Consider the following 26060-nt stretch of genomic DNA (forward strand, 5'->3'; position numbering starts at 1 on the left):
CCTCCCCACCATCACAGACGTTTACACCTCTACATGGAGGTAGAGGGCCACCTGCATCACGAAGGACCACACTCACCCAGCACACAGACTTTTTGCCCTGCTCCCCTCAGGAAGGAGGTTGAGGAGCATTAAGTGTAGAACCACTAGACTGAGGAACAGCTTCTACCCTGAAGATGTTAGACTCAGAAAAATCACTGTAATACCACTTAATTAGAGATTTGATACTTTAGCTGATCTGCTCATTATCCATGCTGCTGATCTCTTGCCTTTTAAGCTGCTGTATTCATACCAATCAGCTCACGTTTTTTCTTTTTGTTGAAATGGTTCAACAAAAAGAAACCGTCCAAAGGGCCTGACTTTAACTTTATTGGATTCACCTGGATTATTGAGCATGGACCTTGATATTGTCACGAAGTATTCAGAAACATGGCTGCATGAATATTTTCTTTCTCTTATTAATTTCTTTTTCTATAAACTTGCAGAAGGATTTGCTAAAATATTTGTCTCCTGACAAACGCGCAGCTGTTTCTTCACGTCTCCCTCTCTGTCCACGTTTGCGTGAACTGTCTCCACGCGCTCCTATCTTTATCCCCCCTCCCCCAGGCAGTCTGTGCTCCATCAGAATAAAGCAGCGCTCTGATTGGTCCGCCGCCTCGGCTCCTTTCTGTGCCAGCGATGGCTCTGACGTCAAGACGCCTCTCTCCTACGTCCAGCTCGTGACGCAGCCTCTGCTCTTCCCTCCATATGGCTCCCTCCCTCCAGCTTCGGGGCTGTTACGGATGAGACGACGCCCTCCCTCCGCGCTTCTGATCCTCTTATCAGCGAGTGAGCGGCCAAGATGGATGTTGTAAACCAGGTAAGGCTTCGGGGAGGAAATCCTCCTTTTCATCTTTGATAACTGCTGATCCGATGCTCACGAGGCGTTTTGTTGTGATTTATCGAGCGCTTTAGTGGTAATTACATATTTAAAACCCAGGGATGCTCCGAGCTCAGACGCAGCGCCTTCGAGCATTTTAGAATAGAAATACTGATTTGGACATCTAAAGGGAAGCAGGCAGCTTTGTGGAGGTAAAACTGAGCCATATTAATGTAAATATGGTCGTTGTCCCTGTGGTGCAGAGGAGACGGAGCGGCCTGCTGCTGCAGGGACATTCAGCTCAGGAAGGAGGAGACCCGCTCCCTTGTCCCCACAGACTCGCCTTAATTGATTCCGACTGGTCCCGTGTCAATTAACCCGCTGTGGCTGAGAAACACCCGGAGGATGGGGGTTGGTCCCCCGGCAGGCAGGAGGCCCGCAGTCCTCCCCGCCTTTTCCAGGTGGACATGTCTGGAGGACAGGGGACCGTAGAGGGCTTTAGTTCGTGCGTCACCTGCTGATTAATGTGCACCCATGCCCAAACGGAGGAGACTGTGGCGCATCTGTGCGGACATTTGGTGACGCGCGCAGCCGCACACCTCCTGACTGCGGTGCCGCATTCACTTGCGCACAAACGCCTCCTCCTGCGCGCTCCGCAGGATTTCTAAATGGAATAAAATGGCTGCCAGAGCAGGGGGGCAGACAGATAATCAGCTTTGTCTGATTGGTGGTGCTGGCAGCGCAGCGCGTGAAGGCGACAGGGAATGTTCACCTCGTGCACCGGTCCTCAGGCTGATCATGGCTCTCACAGCTCGGTGAAACGCTGCAGCTGCCAGCAGGCCTGCATGCGCGGGGGGCTTAAAGGGATAGTTCAGACATTTATCTGTTCCATCCTCAGTTTGGAGCAATCCTTCCATAATGGCTAGTTCGAACAAAAGCCAAAGTGGATTAAAACGACATTAAAGTAGCTTCAAACTCTAAAATCTTGTAGTTCATCACAGGGTTTTACACCTCCTTTCGTTTTGCATTTCACAGTTTTTAAATAAAATGCGTTTGTTTATTGCACTTGCAGCTAGCTGTAGCACTCTTAGTGCAGCATGAGACACTTCCAAAGTGGAATTTCTGCTAGAACACGCGTCTAATGTGGAACTGATGGTGGTGCAAAGGTGTGGGAACATGATTAGGTGAAGTTCACATGTGGGATCTTCAAACATTGTAAAAATGTTTCAATACCAAATATATGAAGTGAAACGCGCACCGCCCTGCATGTTGTCTTATCTGAATATGGACATTAGACATTACCAGCTTTACTCACTCAAATTACAAGTGTTTGAATTTAATTTAATTTAATCATGAAGCATCAACACAATCGGTTTGAATTGATTTGCTTACTCTGAATTTGGACATGCCCTCTGGCATCCATAAAGAAGTGCTCCGGTACTCCAGTTTCCTCCCACAGACCCAAAACATGCATGTTAGGCTGATTGGTAACTCTAAATTGTTCCTAGATGTGAGTGAGAGAGTGAACGGTTGTTTGTCTCTATGTATCTCTGGGATGGACTGGAGACCTGTCCAGGGTGTCCCCCACCTCTCACACAGTGATAAAGCTGGACATGGGCACCAGTGACTCCCGCAACACAAACAGGAAGAAGTGGGTAAAAATAACGGATGGATAGACGATTAGTCTGGCAGGAGGTGGGAGTGGTGGTGCAGAGTTTACAGAAGGTGGGTCTGCAGATATTATGGTCACCGGTTCAACTCCCCCGGACCAACGACGTCAAAATGTGGGTGGAAAAGGTGAAATACCACACCTGCCTCCACCCTCACTTGTCCCACTCTGGGCCCTTGAGCAAGGCCCTTAACCCCAACCATCTGCTCCCCCAGATGCCCCAGAGGACTGGGGTTACTCGGTGGTCTGTGGTTGCGTCAGGAAGGACACCTGGTGTAAAAACAATTGCTAAGTCTTCGTGTGAGTTAGTTTGCTGTGACGACCCCTGAAGAAGGGAGTAGCCGTCTGGCATGATTATGAAATTCGTGCTGGAAACACCTCCAGGCTGCAACATAAATGTTACAACTAGCTATTACAACTATTTGCAAAACTCAAAACTCTTATCTACATCACAGAGGATTGTGAAATGAACAGCTGTGCAAATGTTTATAAAACAGTGTTTGCATGAACGGCTTTGAAATTTAAGCTTAGCTGCAGTTGGACTAGCCATTAGCTCATCATTCCCATCAAACTCCAAACTGAAGACATTCAAACACCTGTTTACAGCAGGTAAGATATTAACTAGTCTACAGAACCCTACTTTAAAGAGACCACTGTAACTTGCCTAATTAGGATTTCAGTCAGAATCACTTGGAGTGCCCCGTCAGGGTTAGCTCCAGCTCTGAACATGAAAAATAAACCAAAATGTAACTAAAATGAGACTTGCACCCCTGCTTACTGTGGTTTGTTGTGTTGACAGCTGGTGGCCCAAGGGCAGTTCACAGTGATCAAACAACCGCTGGGGTTCATCAAGATTCTACAATGGGTAAGCCTCCTGTTTGCTTCACATATATAAAGAAGATGAACTCTACAGTGAAGAAAAGACAAACATGTTTAATTCATTGCTGTAAATAATAATGACGACTGAGACCCACGGGTCAGAACGCTGCTTGCTGGTTAACAACAGACAGAGACTGGACAAGTACTGGGTCACACTTGAAGCTCCTCAAGAATAAATTGAATAAAACTAAAAAAGATACATTTTCTGAAGGTAACACTTTTATTTAAACAAAGATGCTAAATTAAGCAATCAAACCAACTTCAGGGCTTATTGTTAAAGCTGAATGTCATCATCGCCTACCGTTATGAACGGAGGGCGGTCATGTAACTGCTTGTGCCTATGTATGTGTTTGCTTGTCTGTTAGCAGAATGTCACAAATCTGGAGACAGATTTTCATGAAGCTCCCAGAAATCAATAACTGGATGTACATTTATCAACTTCTTGTGTCAGTTCATTTCAATAAGGCTGCCACAGCTAGTCAACCTTAGCAAACATAAAAATGTCCATAACTCAGTGTGGTAGTAACTGCAAGTCATCCTGAACACACACACTGAGTGCTAACAGGCTGCACAACCAGGGCTTAATTTGTAAACTGATCGATGCCAGAACGCAAATAGTGGGTGGGCCGGATTATGTGGGGGTGAGGGTTGTTGGAGGTATGGGGGTCCCCAGAAAATTTTGAATAAAGTAAATATGATTTTCTGCATTTTGGTGTATTTTAACATGTGTTAAACATCAAGGTCAAGGTTTCTTTATTGTCATTTGCATCATATGTGGTACATGAGGTGGAACGAAATTGTTGGATGTAACTGGGACCTTGTGTACACAAAGTATAAATTGCAAAAGAAAAACCGTAATAAGATCTAAGATAGGAACTAAGAAATGTGCTGATAATTTTTTAAAGGGTGGAAATGCTTACTTGAAGGGCAGCTTGTATGTAAGTGGCTGTTGTGTTTAAAATGAGTGTTTATATAATTATTTTCAGTTTACATATCCAATATAAGTTTTATTCATTCAAGGCAGTCATATTTGTCCATAACTTTATTATTAGTAAGCCTGAGAGTTACCGGGTCCAAGCAAACATTTACCAGACCGCACCCTGTCAAAATAAGAGTTCCCGCATCCTGTTCCGGCAGGATCCAGCTCAAATTAAGCTCTGCACATGATATTGTTGTTTACAACCTTAGCATGCAAGGCGGTGGACAACATGAAGAGCTGCTCCTCTCGATGTATCAACATTTCCTTTGAGCTGCTGCTCTTTCTTTGCATATTAGATTAAAGTGATACAATGATTTCATCTTCTGTAATCGTTGTACTTTTTTTTTTCTCACTAGCTGCAGTCTAACTGGCAAATATTCCAAACTGAATTACTAAAATAATCAGACAAAATCATTTCTGTAACTGTTTTGTTTAAATCTATTGAACTACAGAAGTATGTGCATTGCTAGAGAAATGAGGTATATTTTAGGTTTAATGGTTCCTTTAAAGAAAAAAAAAAAGCTACTGAAGGGTATTCTGAGGAGGTCACCTTGGGGATTGTTTTGAAAAACATTTTAATTCTAGCTGTGATAGTTTTCAGAATATTTTCGTTATCATTTAAAAAAAAATCCATTCAGGCATATTATGAGGTGTTTTGTCAGGTTATGTACACATTGAACTGATTAGGGAACACTCTCCCTGTGGATGGATGCTTTCATTCATAGCCACACCCTTCTCTGGAGCAAACACCCCTCCCTGTAAGACGACGGATAAAAACATTTGTGTCACAGTAGTGTTGGCTCAGCTCGGAACTGTTCCAGGCTCTGTAGATATGCAGGCGGAGCGTCAGAGGCACGAGCGAACTGCATGACTCGGTAGCCCTTCCCTGGAGCGGTGTGAGTGTGCCGACACCTCATCACCATCTCCCTGGGTCACTGCGAGCCAACCACCAATCAGCAGCCTCGCTCAGGAGGCCAGGCCACATGAATCATCTGAGAGGGTCTGCATGCCTCGGTGTCAGGCTGGAGGAGGAGCTGCTGGAGCTTCTGCTCCTGGAAAAATATGGGCATGCATCAGCAGCAAAAATAAAGGGGGAGCTTTTGGGAGGAGAGAAACCTGAGAAATATTTTCCAAATTCTTGAGTGGAATCCAAGCATAAGGAGAACAATGCTCAAAAGAGCGAAGCCTTTGTTGCTGAAAAGGCTGTGCTGTAAGTGGAGAGAGAGTCTCTGGAAGAGCACGGGTCCAGTAGGAGAGCGGCTCTTTCAGTGCTGTTTATATTAGACGTATGCGTGACTCATGTTTGCCCACTTCTCCACGTGACCGGTCCCACCCGTCCTCTGTCTCTGAGTAATAGTGCTGATTGAGCCAAGGCTTGATGGATGTTGGAGGACAACTTCCCCAAAACAGCTCTGCCACAAAGAAGGCAAAGCGCCTCCTGTCTCTCCTGCTGCATGATGGCACTGCTGCTTTGGATTTAATATGAATTCACTTCTCAGCTCTGACTCATTCTCTGCAATCATAAAGAGGCTGTTTGTGAAAACACACAAAATGGCCTTGTTGGCATGATCCCTATTGTGCTCTAATAGGTTGTTGGTTTTGTTGTAGCTCACTGAGTTTGTGTTGTTCAGACCCCTGGTTGAATATTACTTTACATATACTGTGTTCTGCTTTTTTCCTTTGAGTATTAAAAGACTTTCACCACTGTACAGTATGAGGCCAGTACATTCAAGTCAAGTTTATTGTCATTCGCATCACATGTGGTACATGAGTTGGAAGGAAATTATGTATCAAGGTCCCAGTTACACCCAACAATATAAATTATAACAATAAACAGTATATAAGGATCTAAGATATACGCTAAACACTAATAATGTAAAACAATACAGCATAACAACAGTAGCCAGAACACGAGTCAGTGGTGAGCAGATGGGTACGAATGAATGTACATACATGAAACATTAAAACATATTCTGTTACTTTATGGTAAATTTTAATGTGTAACTTATCGGCACATAACAAGGATCCATGTTATCTTCACCAGGTCTCAGAATTAGATGTACCAGGAAAATAAAAAAATAAATAATAATAATAATAATAAATTATAATGGGGAGAAAGAAAAATAAAATCACAGGTTGTCATCAGTAATTGCATGTATGAACACAGAGAGTAAAGACAGCAGCAGAGTGAGATGTGATCAGTTTGTCCTATAGCAGCAGAACTAAGGGGTACCTCAGGAAACCCAAATCAACCCTAACTGTAGGATTTATCAAAAAGTAGACAGTGCAGTTTTGTCTCAATAACAAACAAACCTGAGGTAAGATTTTTATTTTTATGCAAAGCAACTTGTTTGTCACGCTGATGGAGGGCTGAGTGTTTGGACTTGTCTGCAGCCACTGGACCGGGACTCTTTACAGTAACTGAGTGGACACTTCAGTTCTCTGTATATCCCAGCAGCCCTGAGTCAAATGTGAGAATATCTGTGCTACAGATTGACAGTTGCATCCTTGGCACATCTAGAACAAAATGGATTTAAATAAAATTGCGTATCAAGTTGTTAGAACGACCCACTGAAGGTCCAGAGCTGTGTATAAATGAACAACCTGCAAACCTCTGAAACTGTTGTAAAGAGAAATGGACCAAATTCAGTTTCCACAACAAGGTGAAAGAGTAATAGGTTGTTTTTTTTTAACAGTGGTTCCCAATCCTGGTCCTGGAGGAACACCATCCTGCATCTAAGGTCACGTTGTTTTCATCTGAACGGATTCTTTGTCGAAACGTTCAAAATGTCCTGATGACAACATAACATGACAAAAATGTTAAAATTTTCTACCTGGATTATTGAGCGAGCATCAGGACATTATCCTGCATAGGGATGCACAATATTGGATTTTTGGCCAATATCCGATATGCCGATATGTCAAAACTTATGTGGCCGATAACCGATACAGATACCGATATTTTTATGTACTTGCCTTTGTCAGAACATAGCCCTCTTATTTAGGCTTATTTGCTACAAACATTGTGTGAGAGCTGGTGACATATATTCAGTAACAGCCATATGCATAGCACTTTAACTTATATTAAATGAAGTGTTAAATGTTATTTATTAGCATTAGTCAGCTGCGATGCTGTCTCACTTGTGGAGACTTGTTCCAGGTTCCTAGCTGCAGTGTGGGATCCTCTGCACTCTTGTGCATGAAGGACAGACTTTTTAAGTTCAAAGTTTATGTATCCATTGTGCCGTAAGACTAATCATGCTAACGGAGCTAACACGACGTCCAAATGGCTGAAAACTCACCCATCACCCTATCAGCTATTAGCTTCTCAATGACGTCTGAAATGACGGTTTGTAACTCTGGTAAGGTTACGATGGTAAAATATCTCTGACTAGGGACGATGTAGCGAGGCTCAACGTAGTCCAAAAAATCTTTGAAATCCGACATCCTCACCAACGAATAAAAACTTCCACACCGCCGACATTTTGACTTCTTCCTCTCCGCCGTGATCAGATCAGGTAGGCGCGCATGACGTCATCACGTTGTGCTGCCGCTGCAGGCATCCTTGTCACTGGGTAGTCATACAAAAACAGCACCTTTAGGAACTTCTAATTTAGAAGATGATCACTGCAAGGTTTGACAGTTAAAAGTGATTATTTGTTGGGTCTAGTAATTTCTGAACACAGAATGAGCAATTTGTCATGTTTTTAAATAAATTTAAAATGTCAGGTGTCATGTGCTCTGTTTTTGTTGTTTATGTGAAGCTGTGTTTTAGGTTTTTATTATAATAATTATAATAATAATTATTAGTAGTAATTGTGTTAGTTATTTTTTTCTTTGTTTCCTAAAAGAAAATCCTACAATGAGGATGAATTTCAAGCTTTAGTTCTTCATGCACAGAACAGTTTATAACAATGAGAACCGTAATCAATCCATCAGGTTTCATTTTAAAATGACTTCTATCGAGGTTTGGCTCTGCTTGACCGAGATAAAGAGATGCAGAAAGGCTTTCAGACAGTGTGGGAACAGCAGGACAGTTAGTGTCTGAGTGTGAAGGACTGTTTATCTTCAGAGAAGAGCTGACAACCATCCAGCATACCAGGAGGACTAGAAACCAGCCGCCTCGTGGTGGGGGACATCAGCAGTGGTGTTACCATGGCACTACCTTGGTGGCCCCACTTTATTTTCTCATCCTGCCTGCCCCACACCTCAGTCTACTCATCTGTCACCAGAGAAGTATAGATTTTTAAATTGTTCAATGACCCATTTGTATTCACTTCATGTGCTTCTTGGTTTAAGCTAACTTAGCTCGTCAGCTCTCGGGTTAGCAGCTTTGTTATTTGTTTGGTCCAGAGTGAGGTTTTGGAGTGATTTTTCAGTTTATAGTCACTCATCCTTGACAAGAACGGGCAGAACAGTGAATAGTGATATGCTAATAAAACTGAATTAATGATGTTGACAGAGATACAATGTTAGCCGACTGTACACTTTGTTTCCCTCAGGATGACTGACTTCAATCATTCCATCACATTTTATAAACATCTAGTCAAATGTATATGTCCAGTAAAAATGAGCTTTTTAACAGAATTAAATGTTGATCGTGTTGGATTCTTGTTTCCTGCACTCCCCAGTGTTTTCTTCCTTACTGTCAGCTCCTGCTCCACCTGTTCCCAGTTCTAATCACCCCAGGTGCTTGTCATTAGTCCCCCTTTAAGGTCTCTGTTTCCTCCTTGTCCGTGTATTGTGCTTCCCACGACCTGTCATGTTCTGTTTCTCTGCATTTCCCTCTGCTTACGTAAGATTTTGCTGCCACATCAGCCTTTGTTTTGAGTTTTTGTTGAATTAATTGATATTCCTTATTTTATGCCCCATGTCTGCCTGCACTTGGGTCATGTCAGACATTAGCTCTTATCCTTTAGAAGTGGATAGTTCGCATTTCATTTATTGCAGATTTTCAAAGTAAGATTGGACATGACACAAGTGGCTGATTGATGGATGAGCCATGGGTTGTTTAATTAAAATAAATTATTTTAAATGATTTTGCACCATTTGTGCAGCCCACAAGTGAAGGGGAAAGCTCCCTCCTGCAGCTGATCAGTTGATCTCCTTCTCTGCCACTCATTTCTCCTGCAGCAGCTTTGTGAAGGGTTAACCCTTTGCTGTCCGGATGCACCGCCCAACTTTTGTCTTCCAACTTAAAATTCAAAGTATATCACATTGTAAAAATCATCCTAATCACAAAACACAAAAGTGTTAAAGAAGGTATTTTTAATAATTTTAGAACATCTATGTTCAGTTGACACTAAAATACACTTTTTAAATGATTAAATTAATGGGGAAAAGCTATCCAAATCAATCTGGTCCTATGTGGAAAAAGTAGGTGGTTCCACCATTGGCAACAACATCTGAAAGCAAATGTTGGCGATAACTAGGGACGAGTCGTTGACATGGCTGCTGAGGAAAGATGCTGCTGTGCCTCAGGTCATCGTCCTGCTGCAGAATCCAAGCTGATGACCACAAGCTCATGGTCTCACATTCTCCTGCAGGATTTTATGGTTAAGAACAGATTTCATAGTTCCATCAACTACAGCAAGTTGTCCTGGTACTGAAACAGCAAAGCAGCCCCAGACCATCACACTACCCAAACCGTGTTTGACTGGGGATGATGCTCTCTTTCTGAAATGCAGAGTGTTTTAAGTCAGATGGAATGAGATAAACACCTTTCTGAATGTGCCACTTTTGTCTCTTCAGTCCTGGATGTCTTGGAGATCATCAAGATGATTTATTCTTTGCAAATTTGAGATGGGTCTTTGTTGTTTTTTTTTTTTTTTGTTTTTTTTTGGGGGGGGTGGGGTGTCAGCGTTGGCTTTTGCTTTAAAAGTCTCCTTTGGGGGCCATTTTTTGCCCTCAGCTTGTTTCTTCTTGTTGGATCACAACCTCTGACTTTTTCTGAGGTAGGTGAGTCCTGTGGGACTTTAGATGTTGTTCTGGGTTCTTCTGGAAGTTCCTCGATGTGTCGTTGATGCGCTCTTTGAGTCCTTTTTGTCGGCTTGCCACTCCTGGGAAGGTTCACCACTGATCCATGCTTCCTCTATATGTGGAAAAAGACTGTTTAAAGGATTTCTTGATTCCACAGGTTTGCCATTAATCAAGCCGGAGTTTAGTGAACAAAACTGATCTTAGCTTTCCATAAAAAGCTAAAGAACAGTTACATTTTGACCCTAGGGGAACAATTTCTTTTTCACATAGGGCCTTTTCAAGTTCAAGAATCTTTATTATCCCCAAGGGGCAATTTGTTTCATAGTCGGGCACATAAAACATCCGTACTGGACAAGACATTGAGACATTAAAATAACAGAACAGAAATCATCACTGTTCATTGAGAAGCCTGATCACTACAGGAATGAACGAGTTGTTCAGTCTGTTTGTCAAACATCTGGGCAGCAGATACCTGCGTCCAGATGGAAGCAACCTGAACTCACCATGGAGTGGTGATCAGGATCTGCCAGAATCAGCCTGACCTTGTTCACTGACCTCGCCTTGTGTAGGTCACTGAGGTTCTGTAGGACTATACGAGCAGTTTTGCTGCACATCCTGACAATCCCCGAGAGTTTGTTCCAGTTTTTGCATGTCAAGTCCAAACCACCAGATGAAGGTGAAAGTTAAGAGACTCAATAAAACATGAATAAAACATTTTCACAAAAGTAGAATCAACAATAAAACCACAGAGCTTCAGATAAAAATACATTCTCTGATGGGCCTTCTTACAAAGTGAGTTCACATGGGGGTCAAAGGTCAGATTGTCATTGAGAACAGTTCCCAGATATTTATATTGATGCACCACCTCAACAGCTTCACCGTTAATGACCACAGGAGTGACAACTGAAGAGTCTTTTCTAAAATCAGTGACCATCTCCTTTGATCGGTTTGTTTAGCTTTTTTTCTCCAAATTATAATTTTTTCTTGTTTCGGCTGCTCCCTTCCTCCAGGGGTCACCACAGCGAACTAACTCGCAAGAAGACTTTGTTGTTTTTACTTCTGATGGCCTTCCTGATGCAACCACAGACCACCACACCACAGTGTGGAGCAGAGAGCTGCCATCTAGGGCGTCGGGTGGAGCAGATGGTGGGGGTTAAGGGCCTTGCTCAGGGGGCCAGAGTGGGGCAAATGAGGGTGGAGGCAGCACTGGGTGCATGTCCCCTTGCCTTTAAAGTGTGCTGTAGTAACACATAGTGAAGGTGCAGATTCCCACAGCATTGGTTGGTCCATTTCATTTAAATACATATTGTCACAAAACAGTGGTCAATTTAAAATGTGTCTACACTGTAAAAGTACTACACCACTAGTTTTTAGATAGTTTTATACAAATTGTTAATGTTCCATTTCTGCCAGTAGCTCTCTCCTCACCACGTGTAAGCTCACAGCTGAAACCTTTGGTTCATTATGTCAGCTTGTGACTCGTTTTTTCAGACTACTTCAAGGCTTTGTAGATTAAATTACAACAACGCTAAGAATTATTTGAGATTTTAGAGCTTTTTACAAAGGTTGTCCAGAATAACCTTTTATTTCTGCAAAATAAAAAGTTCCGAATAAATCTGATGCTCTACAACAAATTCCTGTGGGATCAATAAAGTTCTTTCTTAAATGTTGGTTGTCATAGATCTCACTTGTCTTTGATAGACTCTGGAAAACCTTGAACTTTGGCAGGAAGGTTGTCCAAGGAAACAAATATACTAACTTGACTCAGTTAAATGTATTTTTAGAGCAACGTACTCCACTGCTCGCTGTGTGAATAATGCTATGCTGCAGTTTGGTTCTGATTAATGACCCGGCTGCAGCAGCATTTCAGCTCATTTTTTTCTGTGGTTTCTGGGTTTAAAACAATAAAACTCCTGTAACATTAATTAAATGTTACTCTTGTTCGTTATAAAGATCAAAATGTGAAACACATTCAGTTTAACTCTATTCAGTTACAATAGGGGCTTTTCTTTAGTCAAGAAAACCAGAGAGAAGTTTGCGTATTTAAAGAGAATTTGGCTTGAAATAATGTTACGTATGTAATTCCATTCCCCCTTTATTTATCCAGGTAGTCTCGTTGAGCCACGAGAACTCATTTTCAAGAGAGACCTGTTTAGGGAGCAGATGCTGGAGGTTAAGGGCCTTGCTCAGGGGACAGAGTGAAGCGAATGAGGGTGGAGGCAGGTGTGGGTGTTTCACCTTTTCCACCCACATTTTGATGTTGACGGTACTGGGAGTTGAACCTGTGACTTTCCGATCACAGGCCCATCTTCTAACCTCTGCTCTGTGCCACCACTCCCCATAGTAATAATATGCATCTTCTTTGTTACACATCTAGCCTTGTTTTGGGGTTTGCATTGATTTACTTAAAACTGGAATTCAGCCTTAGAGCCTTAGAAATGTTAGAGCTCAAAGAGAAATTAAACCTTCAGGAACAGTGAGGGATGAATAAATCGATCCTAACGAGGCTCACTTTAAGCAGCCGTTGAGTGTAAATCCAAGAAACAAGCATTATAGTCACATTAGCTGAACGATTCTGTAAACGGTGCTTGTTGTCTGCAGCAGGCAGATGCTTCTGCAAGGAAAGAGCTTTATCAGCCATTTTGAGATGATGTTTTATATAAAAGTTTTCAACAGTTAATATCTTACCTGTTGTAGATAACTTTTTGAAGGACCTGCACGAGTAGTAGCTGCAGCCTGTGGTGAATTAGGCAACATTGATTTCTTTTCCTGTAATAACTAATTTATTAAATAGCCTTCACATAAACTACCATTTAATTTTTAACTTCTAATCAGTGTTTTAGGATGACGGGGATCAACTTTTTTCCTCGCTGCATTTGAACTAGATGTTACTCATCAGTCCTTTCAGTTTTTTACTGTTTTCTTTAAACTGAGGCTGTTCAAAGGACAACCTGCAACAAGCAATTCGTTGTTCGTGACACAGAACACAGCTTCAAAATGGCTGAAATAACCCTTTTAAGAAGGACGTGTCGTGTACGTGGGTGTGCTTTTCTTTACAGTAGCTTGTATTCAGTATTTGGTGACAGATGGTGGAGCACCTCGGCCAGATTACTAGCTGGTCCAACCAATCAGATCTGACCTGCAGTGTTGGGGGGTAAAAATAGTCTGCCTTGTCTAATCTGCTGCAGGTGTGTGTGTGTTTACTGAAACGAACTAAACAAACGATTTTTAAAGCAAGGTTTAAAAACCTGGAAAGGCTAAATCAAGTGCGCAGCATTTAAATGTAGTGGTAACCATGGCAACAGTGTGCCGGTGTGGCCGTGGATAGCGGCGCATTGATTTACACTCTGCAGGAATTTATTATCAGCTCGGAGTGATTGGTGGATCACGAGCCTCCTGCATGAGTTACTGCAGCCTGAGAGGCTTATCTGCACCTACCTGGAGCTCTACACGTTGATGCCGGCCAAAATTAGACATGTTGTTGTTCTGCAGCGTGTCAGAGTTTCTCGGACAGACGGTCAAATTCAGCTTGTGTTTGATTTTGTTTTTTTTTCCTTCTTCTGCAGATCTTTGCAATCTTCGCCTTCTCGACATGCGGCAGCTACTCTGGCATGTTCAAGATGAGCGTGGAGTGCAAAAACCGATCAGAAAGTGACCTAGGCATAGAAGTAGAATTTGAATACCCGTTCAGGTACGTCATGTGTTCAATGTTGCACAAAAGAGAAGAAACTCATACGAATATATGGATCTTAACCCATCACCAAGGGCCTAGTCTTAATCCCACAACATTTGTTTATGTATAAGTAACATCTGCTGTTAATCTTTATTAATATTTTTATATGTTTAATTAGTCTGTTTCATTCTGTCACACTATCATGTTAGGAGGTGATTAACCACAGTCCGACCAGCAAACAGTTGTAGGAAACACTTTAAATGATTGTTTGGTGCTTAAAAATAAAATAAATGCTTTGCTGATTCAAGCAGTAATTTACAAATTGTTTTAAAATCTAATATTAGCAGTAAAATTAGGTTTTTGACAGAATGGCTGTGCACATGACAAGTGTCAGTTTTGAAAGTGTGCTCATTGGCATTTTATTTTATTTGTATTTTTAACAACCGAGCGACGGATCTGTCCATTAAATGAAACTATATAAAAGCATAAACACTGTACATTGCATTTGTTGTATTTAAATAATGTACCATACTGTAATCGTTGCCACCAGACGTGTGAGACAAGTTTTACCCTAAGCTACGCTAACATCTTCAACATGAGACAATCAGTCATGGAAGACATATTAGTTTCTCACGTAGCAATCAAGAATATTTTAACTAAAATATAAATGAAATCATTAGAAATGCTGTGACCTTATTAAAATTATAAACCTTAAAATGAAATGGATCTTATGCATTGTAAGTAAAAGCCAAAGTGTTTCCACAAAAGATACATAAAGTGGAGAAAACACGGTAGATATATTTAGTTTTTATGTCCCGCCAGCAAACCTTTAAAGCTCAATGTTTGTAAGAAGAAGCTGAAATTTTCACTTTATCCAAACAGTTTACTGGTCAGTCTGAAGCTTTTCAGCTCTTGTTCTCCTATTCATAATCAACAATTTAAACAGATAGCTCAGGGTTTTTTTTAATGGATGTTTTGTGGAGTTTTATTAACAATCAGTATCTTACCTGTCGTAGACGGCAGTATAGTTTGGATAAATGGAAGTTTCATTTTTATTTATGTCAAATGAGATGAGCTAACGGCAAGTCCAAATGGGACCACTTCCCACATCTGCCCTCTTAAAACCATTTCAACGTTAAAAGTTCATTCAGAGCAGTTCGTGCTGACACTTATAAATAAAAGCCCATTAGCGGGTTATTTATGAAGAATTCAGATAGTCTGGAGACTTTGTTGGTCTGTTGTTGTTTCCGGTGGTGAAACGTTACAAAAACTGAACACGGTCAGGGTACGGGGCAGAGTGACTAGCTGAAGGGAAATCATGAAAATGTCGTGGGGTTTATTTCGGCTGTTTTCATGTGTCTGTGACATCATCCCCAGGCTCCATCAGGTTTACTTTGACGCCCCCACCTGTAAGGGAGGAAACCGGGAGCGTCTGTTCCTGGTCGGAGACTACTCCTCTTCAGCCGAGTTCTTCGTCACCATCGGTGTCTTTTCCTTCCTCTACTCCATGGCAGCCCTCGCTGTGTACTGTTTCATACTGGAGAAGTACCGTGAAAACAACAAGGGGGCTCGGATTGTGAGTTTATTTGTCATTCTTATTTTTAACGCAACCTTAAGCACATGCAGTAAAAATAAAGGTGGTGTTTCTGACCCTTAGGACTTGGGTGTGACGGCAGTGTTTGCCTTCATGTGGCTGGTGTCATCGTGCGCTTGGGCTAAAGGTCTGTCAGACGTGAAAACAGCCACTGATCCAGAGAGAGTCGTCACTCTCATCGCCTCCTGTGATGAGCCAGAGAATCGCTGCCGTGAGATCTATGAACCCAAGGTCTCTGGCCTCAACACCTCTGTGGTAGGTCCCAACAGGCTGACTTAGTATATACGAAGAGCTGATGTCAGAACATTAAGATTAACAACAAATATTTATCTCCTTTCAGGCTTTTGGTTTCATAAATCTGATTCTGTGGCTGGGTAACCTGTGGTTCGTCTTCAAGGAGACCGGCTTAATGGCTGCTTTCTCTGGAACGTACGTTCCGTCGCAAGAGAAGCAGCCAGCTCCTGATTCCTTCGGCCAGGGAGGCTATGGACAGCAGGACCCCTACGCCGGCACCCAGGGGGGCTACCAGCCTGACTATGGCCAGCAAGGAGGCTACAATGAAGATGGAGGTTACAACCAGGGCTATGACCAGCAGCCCACCTCCTACTCTAATCAAATGTGAGCCCGTCCAGCTGAGCCACAGCTGCAGGATGGTGAGTGAGTACAAGAGCTCGTTAGAATGAAAACGTTTTATCATTCTTCTTCTACTTTGTGCAAATGAGAAATCAGTCTTTGTAATGGATCTAACTTTTCGCTCAACACTTCGCTTTTCTCTTTTGCACAAAATAAGCAAGTTGAGTTGAAAAACAACATCAAGAACTTGCTAAAAACATGAATGTCTCTGTTTTTGTACCCCATCACGAAGCAAATAGGTCCATCCGTGCATGTTGTGAGCGTGATAACTTGAGAAATAAGTGAGGTACTGACTTCCATTTAGGTGTGTGGCTGCATTTAGACATAAGAAAGGTCACTTTCGAAAATTGGTTTGTCACGTCAAATTCCAAGATGGCCACTTCCATTTAAATATTTGTAAACCAGCCACCCCCAGTCATTTGAGGAAACTGCTGTCTAATTTTTATATTGCTTAGAAGTATAATTTCCTCAAATAACTGGGGTGACTTAAGATTAATCTATGGTGGGCGAGGCCACCATTGGCCACCCCCTGGTTCCAGCATTGCGCCTGGTGCTCCCTCCACTCTCCAGGACCCGTCACTCTGCACCGCCTTGGACAAACAAAAAAAAAAAACCCTTTATTCTTATGCACAATGCAAGTCCTACCCACTTGAATATCTTGCATCCAAACTCTCATCTTGAAAACTAAAAACATTTGCTAAATCCCCCAGTGACGAGGGACACCGGCGTATGGCTTGTTAGCTTTGGATTGCAGAACAAGACATCTAACTTCACAACATCTGATGGTGATGAAGCTGCTAGCAGCAGGTCTTATGATGATTTTATTCCCACAGTCTCAAACCTGACGTAGCATTTTGAAGTCTTGCTGTAAATGATGACAGGAAACAGCTACAAGAGCCTCATGATTCCCTCGAGTTTGTAGGAATGGAAAGAAGAGAAACAGGAGTGATCATTTCTTGCTTTAAACCGTAAAATGGAAGATAATGTCTTTTCTCTCATTTCTGGATTTGTAAATAAAACGTGAAATGGTTTATACTCCAATATGTCAACATGTCCTGCTGAATTCAGTGGAACTAGAAGTAAATTGTGGTTTAAAATTGTTTGCCCCCATATAAAATAAGGCCTGTATATTTTGTACTTTAACACACAAACATATAAAGCAGCGTTTTCAAAACAGACAGAGTGGGACGCTGACAGAAATGAGTGATTGTATAAAAAAACTCACTGCTCAGTTATATCTGCTGTTAAGTCTGTCTCGTTCAGGAATAATGACCACGGTGGTTTTCCTTTCACACAACATCAGTTTATGTAACAAAGGTGGATCTGTATGATCAGGAGGTACAGCTCACTTTGCTCCTAGATTTCCACTCACCGCAGGAGACTGAAGAGCTCTCTGATGTAGTTCTCACACTTTGTACATTGTTAAAGAGCTCTCTGCCCTGTGAGTCAAACATCCATCCGCTGCTTTAAAAAGTGCTATGTGATGTCATCATTGTAAATGATGACATTCGTTCTCTGCATGAACCCATCACATGTGAGATAAACTCAGGTGGAACAGTGGGCAGCTATGTGGGCGCCCGCAGGACAATTAGGGATTGGGTGTCTTGCTCAGAGACACCACGATATGTGGGCATGGCAGGGAGATGGACCTGCGACTTTCTGGTCCCAAGTCGGCTGCACTATCTCTAGTCTACACCGTCTCGAACACAAAAAGCATCAGGTGTTGACTCTACAGAAGCCTCTTCTGTATTTAACGCAGCTTGATGTCTTTACCTTTGACCTTGTTGCTTCAGGAGTGGCTATAGCTCAGTTTTACAGTCAGCTAAAATTTGCTGTGGTAGTAGCTGAGGGTCATTCCCAACACATACTCCAAGCACTAACAGATCATGAGATATAATATTTCATGAGATTATGTATAATGTTATTTTCACGATTGAACCAAAATAGCTACAACTCTGTCCTTTGTGAACACAAGATAAGCCCTGGTAAGAAGTGTGTGCACTCCTTGAAGGTATGCTAGGCCTTTAATTACAAACATTGTTTTTAATTTCTAGAGATAAATCTCAAAAGGTTTTTACAATGCACTCACCTCATTGGTTCAACAACAAGTTGGAGCTCTAATGTGCTAAAATAAAAGTGATCCTCTTTGCAGTCTTACTCAATTCTGAGTATTTGCGACCAGCAACTGTGTGTCTCAGTTTTTGGCAGCTAATGTTTTAAAATTGCCGCCTATCTTTGTTCAAGTTCAATAATATTTATTATCTCCAAGGGGCAACTTGTTTCACAGTCAGTAGTCACATAAAACATCCATACTAGACAAGACATTGAGACATTAAAATAACAGAACAGAAATCATCACTGTTCGTTGAGAAGCCTGATCACTACAGGGATGAACGAGTTGTTCAGTCTGTTTGTCAAACATCTGGGCAGCAGATACCTGCGTCCAGATGGAAGCAACCTGAACTCACCATGGAGTGGTGATCAGGATCTGCCAGAATCAGCCTGGCCTTGTTCACTGACCTCACCTTGTGTAGGTCACTGAGGTTCTGTAGGGCTATACCAGCAGTTTTGCTGCACATCCTGACAATCCCCGAGAGTTTGTTTCAGTTTTTACATGTCAAGTCCAAACCACCAGATGAAGGTGAAAGTTAAAAGAGACACAATAAAACATGACTAATATATTCTCATAAAATAGGATCAACAATAAAACCACAGAGCTTCTGATAAAAATATATTATCTGATGAGCCTTCTTACAAAGTGAGTTCACATGGGGGTCAAAGGTCAGTTTGTCATTGAGAACAGTTCCCAGATCTTTATATTGATGCACCACCTCAACAGCTTCACCGTTAATGACCACAGGAGTGACAACTGAAGAGTCTTTTCTAAAATCAATGACCATCTCCTTTGTCTTAGAAACATTTATTTTAAAAAGGAGGACTCGCACCATTCAATGAAGTCCCTGACCACAGGTCTGGAGTCTGGGTCATCACTGCTACAGTGTGCACAGCACTGCATGAGTCTTTTGTTGTTGTTGTTCTTGCACAGCTTGGTCTACATCATACTCGCCTTGGTTCACTTTTCACCTGCATCCGTCCCATAACTATGATTTCATTTACTGGAGTGCACTGTTGAAAAGATTTGAATGAGTTCTTACTAAATATCATCATCAGGTTTTTAGAGCTGATCATTTGTGGCTGTAGCCTCAGAAATGTCTGTCATAAGGAGAGCTGCCACTGAAGTCACAGAAACTAAACTGAGACGGCTCTGGGGCAACGTTGCAACGTTTTCTAGGGAAACTTACCCTGCAACGCTCCACTTGTCCTCACCCACACATATTCTTAATGTCATATTTTTTTTTGCGGAAAAGCTGTAGAGCAAGTACCAGAAAGCTGTAGGTTCAATTCCCTGCCATGCCCATATGTTGTGTCCACGAGCAACTCACCTATTCCCTAACTGCTTACCCAGCTGCCCGCTGCTCCACCTGAGTGTATCTCAGGTGTGATGGCTCAAATGCAGGACACAAGTTTCGTCCTTGTCTGGAACCGTACGGCGATGACAGTACACTTAACTTTCGCTTTTTAATTGACGTCTCGGTACTCGGGTCATAAATTATTACAATTAAACTGTCAATAAATCCCAAGCTTGTTTAACCATAACTGTATCAGTTTTCTGTGCATAACGTTTATTTATATTTGTTGCTTCTCTCTCTTCCTCTCCTCAGGGCGACCTTGTGATTTTGGAGAACGGTTCTCGACCACCGCCTGCATTTCCACGCTCCTCTGTTTGTCTGTCTGTGTGTCCGTGTGAGTCGACAGGCGGAGGGAGGCGGGGTGTAAACGCTCATGGGTCAGGGTGGAGGAGGAGGGGGGTGACCACTGTGGGGGGGCAGGAGGTTGGGCTAATGGGGGAGGTAGGGGTTGGAGGGTGCGTGGGTGGGGGGGTCTGTTTTTGCTGTAAACATGATGATTATTCTCGTGGTGTATTTTAACTGTAGAAGACAACAGCAGATTGTTTGTTTGGTTTTATGAGACAAACTTGAATACAAATACCAAAACATTTGTTGAACATTTAAGGGAAAATCTTGCAACAGAGAAGACTTACATTTATGAGAAAAAAAAAACTGAAAATCCCTGAAAAAACTGTAGTAATATTTAACTTGAGAGAATGTATTTGTCTGTGCTGTGTAAATATGAACTTGCTGAAACATATATATATATATATAAATATAAATATACAGTATATGAGTTTATGTACACAGTTGAATAATTGTGTGCCCTGTATTAGCTGTTATACAACAAATGTTGAGCTCAGAGTTATTCAACTGTTTTTACTTGGGTTCTGTTTAGGAGCTCCGACAGTTTCACCAACCGGTTGAACTATTGGCACCGCGGTCGTGTGTTTATTTACGTGTGGACATCTTCTGTTTTGGTCCGTTTTCTTTGAGATTAATATTTTCCTTTATTTTAACATCATCACTGACAGGACTTAATGATCCGAAGGCTGATGAAAATGCAAATCGTTAAGAAAGAGGCATTTATCTTTATAAATAAAGAACAGATAAATTGTGATCTCTAGAGTAATATAAATGGTGACAGTGGATTGTTTTAGTTTTATGTTTTTATCATTTTTTTCCATGAGATTTCACCATCAGGAGTGGGTGAATTCATGTGACGCACTGGATACGGTTCATTAAAACATGAGCATGGTGGCGTCTCACGTTTGTCGTTGCTTAATCTCGATGGTGCTGTCAGTGGAGCCATTGTGACACAAGTTTTAGTGGTGTGTGTGTATGTGTGTGTTGATTTGTTTGGGTTTTATGTAACGGCATTAGGGAGTTTCTTGTCCATAAAGCTTTTCTTGTGTTCCGTCGCCTTTTCTGTAGTCCGTAAGGTTGTGAGACAGAGTTGTGTGTTTTTAATGGTGTTCGTGTCCCACATGCTCACCTTCACATTACATTGCATAAAAAAGGATTCTGGTCGTGCTCTCTGTTACAACGAGGCCGTTCGAACAACGTGCTGCTGTGTTTTAACCCGCTGCGTCTTCAGCTTGTCTCTATCTTTCCTCTTTCAGGTGTTAGGCCACTTTACTGCATGCAGTTTCCTCCCTGCAGTCCAAATTATCCACCGTCACACATTAGAGGCTCAGGAAGGAGCAAACCTGTGTCTGATCCGTCATAGTGGTTACTGCACAGCACACACTGGACAGCAGCTCTGCTATAATCTACCCAAAGCACAAATAAAGTGCTGCAATAACGACTTGAACCTGGTAAGAAGTGGTGCAGCAGCCGACCCTTTCTTTCAAAGAGCGTGTTTACCAAATGGTGAAAGTTTAGTTTTATCGGTGGTTTTGCTTTTACAGCTCTCACCAGACTGAGTTATAACTCATCTCCAGCATTTCATCCTTCATTGTACAGACATTCATTTAGTTCTAATTAGGGTTTTTTGATTCAGAAAGTTTAGAAGCTATTGGCTTTCTCTCTCTCTCTCTCTCTCTCTAGTTACTGTACTTTCTACCTTTCTTTGACTTTCACGGTAGCTCTTATAAATACGCTGAAATGAAATATAGTCTGTTGTTAGTGGTGAATGATGTCTTGTGATCCTCTCTAAGCCCTTGGATAGTGCTGTGTTTTATTGTGAATGATGTATTCATATTAGTATTTATGATGATGATAAGTCAGAAAAAAAAATGTTCAAGACTCTCCGAAACTTTGCCGTATTCTTATTATATGGGATCCATGTGAAACAAAATGAAATAAACTTGACATTATTCTGTTGAAGGGTACATTGTGTTTATTTACTTGCAACGGTTGATCATTTTAATTCACATAAATGCATATGGCTTATTTCAGTCTGAAATAAATAATTTTATTTCTTAGTTTTGATAGGGGACAAAATAATCATAATTAAATATAAATAAAAAAACACCTTGTAATTTTATTGAAGTCTTACATGGCGCCCCTAGTGGTTGGGAGGGTGTGAGTTTTCTTTATCAACTCGTTTTTTCTTTTTTTTCAATATATATATATATATAGCACAGGAAAGATAAAAAAAATCTGATCATGCTACAGTACTTTACTACAGTTACTTTACATACTAGTATTACTGCTCTGTAACAAACTTACATGGAGTTCAAAAGTTTAGTAGTTTAAATTGGTTAACTTTATTTTTACAGCTTGCAAACACAATAATTATTTTAATGTGAAATACAAAGAACTCTTAACATCTTTAGTAAAAGGCACACTGATCCTTCATGGACCTAAGAACTCACATCCAAACTCAAAAGTTTACATACACTCATCCGAGGCAATAATGTCCTGATATTTGGAGGCTTTTAATGATTTATTTGAACTGCTTTCTGTTCCAGGATGGAATGATTATATAACATAGTTTAATAATTTTAATTTATTATGAATTTTCTCTAATCCACACAGGGTCATAATTATACATACAGCTGCTTTTATCATGACAAGACCTGTTAATTTGTTTAGTGATCATGATTGACTGCAGCTGGTAGTTTCTTTTCGCCAGCACAAAATGAATTTGTTTGACAGCACGCATTGGACAACTCATCTGTCCCCTTCAAATAAAATATAATTGGTTTAGATGTTCAGGAACCACTGAGGCTCAGGCCTGACATGAACTGCTGGAACAGTGTGTCCACAGTGAAGCCAGATTTTCATTAACATGAAGTGAGGCGGTGCTGAACAAGAAAGAAGCTCCTGCTCCTAAAACGTCTCTTGGACTGATGTGTGCAGCTGCCCACATGAACAAACCAAGTATCTTCTGAAGAAAAGTGTTATGGTCAGACAAGAAAAAGGTTGAGGCATTTGGTCATAATGATAAGATGTGAGTTTAGAGAAGCTGAGGCTTTCAAACCCAAGAACTCTTATCAGCTGTCAAGCACAGTGGTGGTAGCATCATGTTATGTCACTGGTGCACAAAGTGGACGGAAACATGAAAAGGGAAGTTCTCCAAATTCTTAAACTTCATCATAAACCATGAAACTTGGACACGTTTGAATTTTACAACAGAACAAAGTTAATCAGATCTAGTTTCTTGTTGGACAAATCAGCTGAATTTAAACTTTTGGAATGGATTTCCCAAAGATCCGACCACGACTCGATTTGAAGGGTCTGTGCTAGAAAAATAACAAGTTTACTTAACTATTTCTGCCAAAAAGAGGGGTCAAATATCCAGATAACTTTATTTCAAAAGCTTGTTGATGGAAACCGAAAATGTATTGTGGAGATGCAACATGCTAAGAGACATTTTACCAAATATTAGTGGGGGTGTATGTATATATTTACTTTGTGTGGATTAGAGAAAATGCACAATAAACTCAAATTCTTGTTTTTGAAAACGATTGAGGTTGTATATCTATTACCATGCACCCATGAGATAAAGATTCATGTTAATCATTAAAATTTCCAAATTACTGTGGCAAAAATGCTCTTTTTTTACAGAAAAACAAATATCAGTAAATTAGGCCATAAGAGCAGACAAACAACATGGCCCCTTAGAAAATATAATTTCATGTAATGTTATTGTTTTGTAAGTAAATTAGGTTAGCTGCAAAACATGCCCTAAAAGTTTTGCCACAAAAGTACCACAGATCGATTCATGATCTGAAATGTCCTCTGCTGCTAAACCTGCATGTTCGCAGGAGGACTGAAAGAAATAAAATTAAATTAACCGAACTACAAACACCACATTGCTTTTACTTTGACAACAAGGAAATAAAGGCGAAAGAAACAAGTTCAAAACAGAAGAAAACCACATGTGCAATAACCAAACAGATCATTGAAAACATCAAACTGAGCATACGTGCCACAGTCAGACCATTTAGGGCCAAAATCTGTCTACTGGTTATAAAATATAAAGTTAGCTATATTCACCTTCCGTTGGATTTTTCCAGTGTATGCAAATAAAAATTAAAAAAATCAATTAGGGTGTGGATGAATCATCCCACTTTTAACACTGACAGTGATTTAAAACAGATGTTAAAATGTTGCATTACTTATACTCGGTCCCACAAGCAGCACACTCACACAGTGGATCAACCAGTTTGCTGGTGATAAGATGGTGGGGAATTCATCTTATCACCATCTAATCACCAGAGGGCAGGCCCCAGAATCCATCTTATCACCCACCATCAAACTGGTTGGCCCAGGGCCGGCCAAAGGCAGAAGCAAACTAGACTGCTTAGGGCCCCAGGGCCACAAGGGGGCCCCCTAAGTGGAAGCACAGGTTTTGGGGACCTGTGAATACTTTGCGAAGTATTGAGGAAGAAGAAACGTAAACAGGTCAAATGTGTGGGTAAAGGTTGTTTAATATTTTAAGTTCGGCTTTAACAAATTATTGCATACATTTACACAGTTTTAAGACCTTATTCAACTTTTAATTTCTTTTTTTAACCATTTTACGTGGTTTCAAGTAATTGTTCATTTACATTATTTACGTATTTCCTTGACATCTTATTTTTTTATTTTATTTAATCTTGTCTGCTTTTGCACAATTTAAGTTATTTTTATGCATCCAAGTTATTTTATCTGCCGTTTGTTGCTGATCTTGCAATAGACATTATTTTGAACATTACTGATGCAGTTCTTTGAAATCAAAGATTTTAAACCGGATGACACTTTTGCTGTAAAATACATTGCATACGGGTGTTTTTTGTTTTCTTTTGTTACTTTTAGTACCTCACATATAGGATAATGTAAACAGGGCTGTCAGAGTTGCAATGAGTTTATATTAGGAGGGTGAATGTTCTGAAAAACCACATTATTAAGTAGAGGGCCTCAAACCAAATTGTGCTTAGGGCCCCATGGAGGCTAGGGCCGGCACTGGGTTGGCCCACGTCAGTGTGTTGTTGCGGGATAGAGTTCGTTTGTGGCTCCTCGAACTGATGAAGTCCTTCGGATGAAGGCCGAAACAAACAAACAAAAAAAAACCATCCAGATGACTGAACTTTGTCAGAGTCCAGTCTAGACATGATAAATGCATGAACCAGTTTTTCTGCATTGTTTTTAGATAAGATGTTTCTAATTTTAGTGACATTACAAAGAAGGAGGTTCTGGTAACGATTTAAAAGCAGCAGCAGACCATCACTTTTGAGCACAACACCTGTAGATTCAGAACCTCAACTTTGGGAACATCTGCTACACTGTGACCAAATGTCCAATAAACATAAAACTAGTGAAGAAAGTGTCAGATATGAAGTATTTTGAATAAAGGCTACAACGGCTTGCCATAAAAAGCCATTGATCTTCAGAGGAGCTCTACAAAACGTTGTAAGTAAAGAGTTAGCTGCAGGATATATTTCTCCTTCCGGCTTGTATCAGAGTTTGCACACAACTTAGAAGTTAATTCTACTAAAATATAAAATACGTCAAATCTCTATATCTTATAGTAAAAAGTTAACCCAAATTAGTAAACAAAGAGAAACTAACATTGTAAGAGAAATTCATGATATTTGCAACAAGACTTCATTAAACGAAGGCGATAAACAAAAATGAATGCTTCTGCACTCTTCACTAGATAACATCTATGTTAACAAAGCCAAAGGTGCATACATCCGATCAAGAGCAACATGGATTGAAGAAGGGGAAAGAAGTTCGGCATACTTCTGTAGGCTAGAAAAACAGAGACAGGAATGAAACTCAATAAAGAAACTGATAATTGAGGACCAGGAATGTACAGATCCTGTTAGAATTTCAAAGACAATTTTTCAGTTTTATAGCCAAATATACTTCTCTTCTTACTCTCATACAGATGCTGAAGCTCTCCTCTTCTTACTCT

At 40.9% G+C, this 26060-nt stretch overlaps 1 protein-coding gene across 1 annotated transcript; it reads left to right on the plus strand.

Moving 5' to 3' along the window:
- Positions 1-781: 781 nt before the first annotated feature.
- On the plus strand, positions 782-20118 carry sypb (synaptophysin b). Its single transcript, XM_037684041.1, has 7 exons — positions 782-856; positions 3325-3390; positions 13929-14053; positions 15413-15611; positions 15693-15884; positions 15970-16282; positions 19985-20118. The coding sequence occupies exons 1-6, from the start codon at positions 839-841 to the stop codon at positions 16249-16251; spliced, it is 882 nt and encodes a 293-aa protein (XP_037539969.1). The 5' UTR covers positions 782-838; the 3' UTR covers positions 16252-16282; positions 19985-20118.
- The last annotated feature ends 5942 nt before the right edge of the window (positions 20119-26060 follow it).

This window comes from Nematolebias whitei, chromosome 11 (genome assembly GCF_014905685.2).
Source record: "Nematolebias whitei isolate Nwh7 chromosome 11, NemWhi1, whole genome shotgun sequence".
NCBI classification, from domain to species: domain Eukaryota; kingdom Metazoa; phylum Chordata; class Actinopteri; order Cyprinodontiformes; family Rivulidae; genus Nematolebias; species Nematolebias whitei.

Bases quoted from the DNA above. Each gene is read 5' to 3' on its own strand.
- sypb (XM_037684041.1), top strand. The intron at 3,391-13,928 runs GTAAGCCTCCTG...CTTCTTCTGCAG, and splicing joins TCATCAAGATTCTACAATGG to ATCTTTGCAATCTTCGCCTT. The intron at 14,054-15,412 runs GTACGTCATGTG...CATCATCCCCAG, and splicing joins GAATTTGAATACCCGTTCAG to GCTCCATCAGGTTTACTTTG.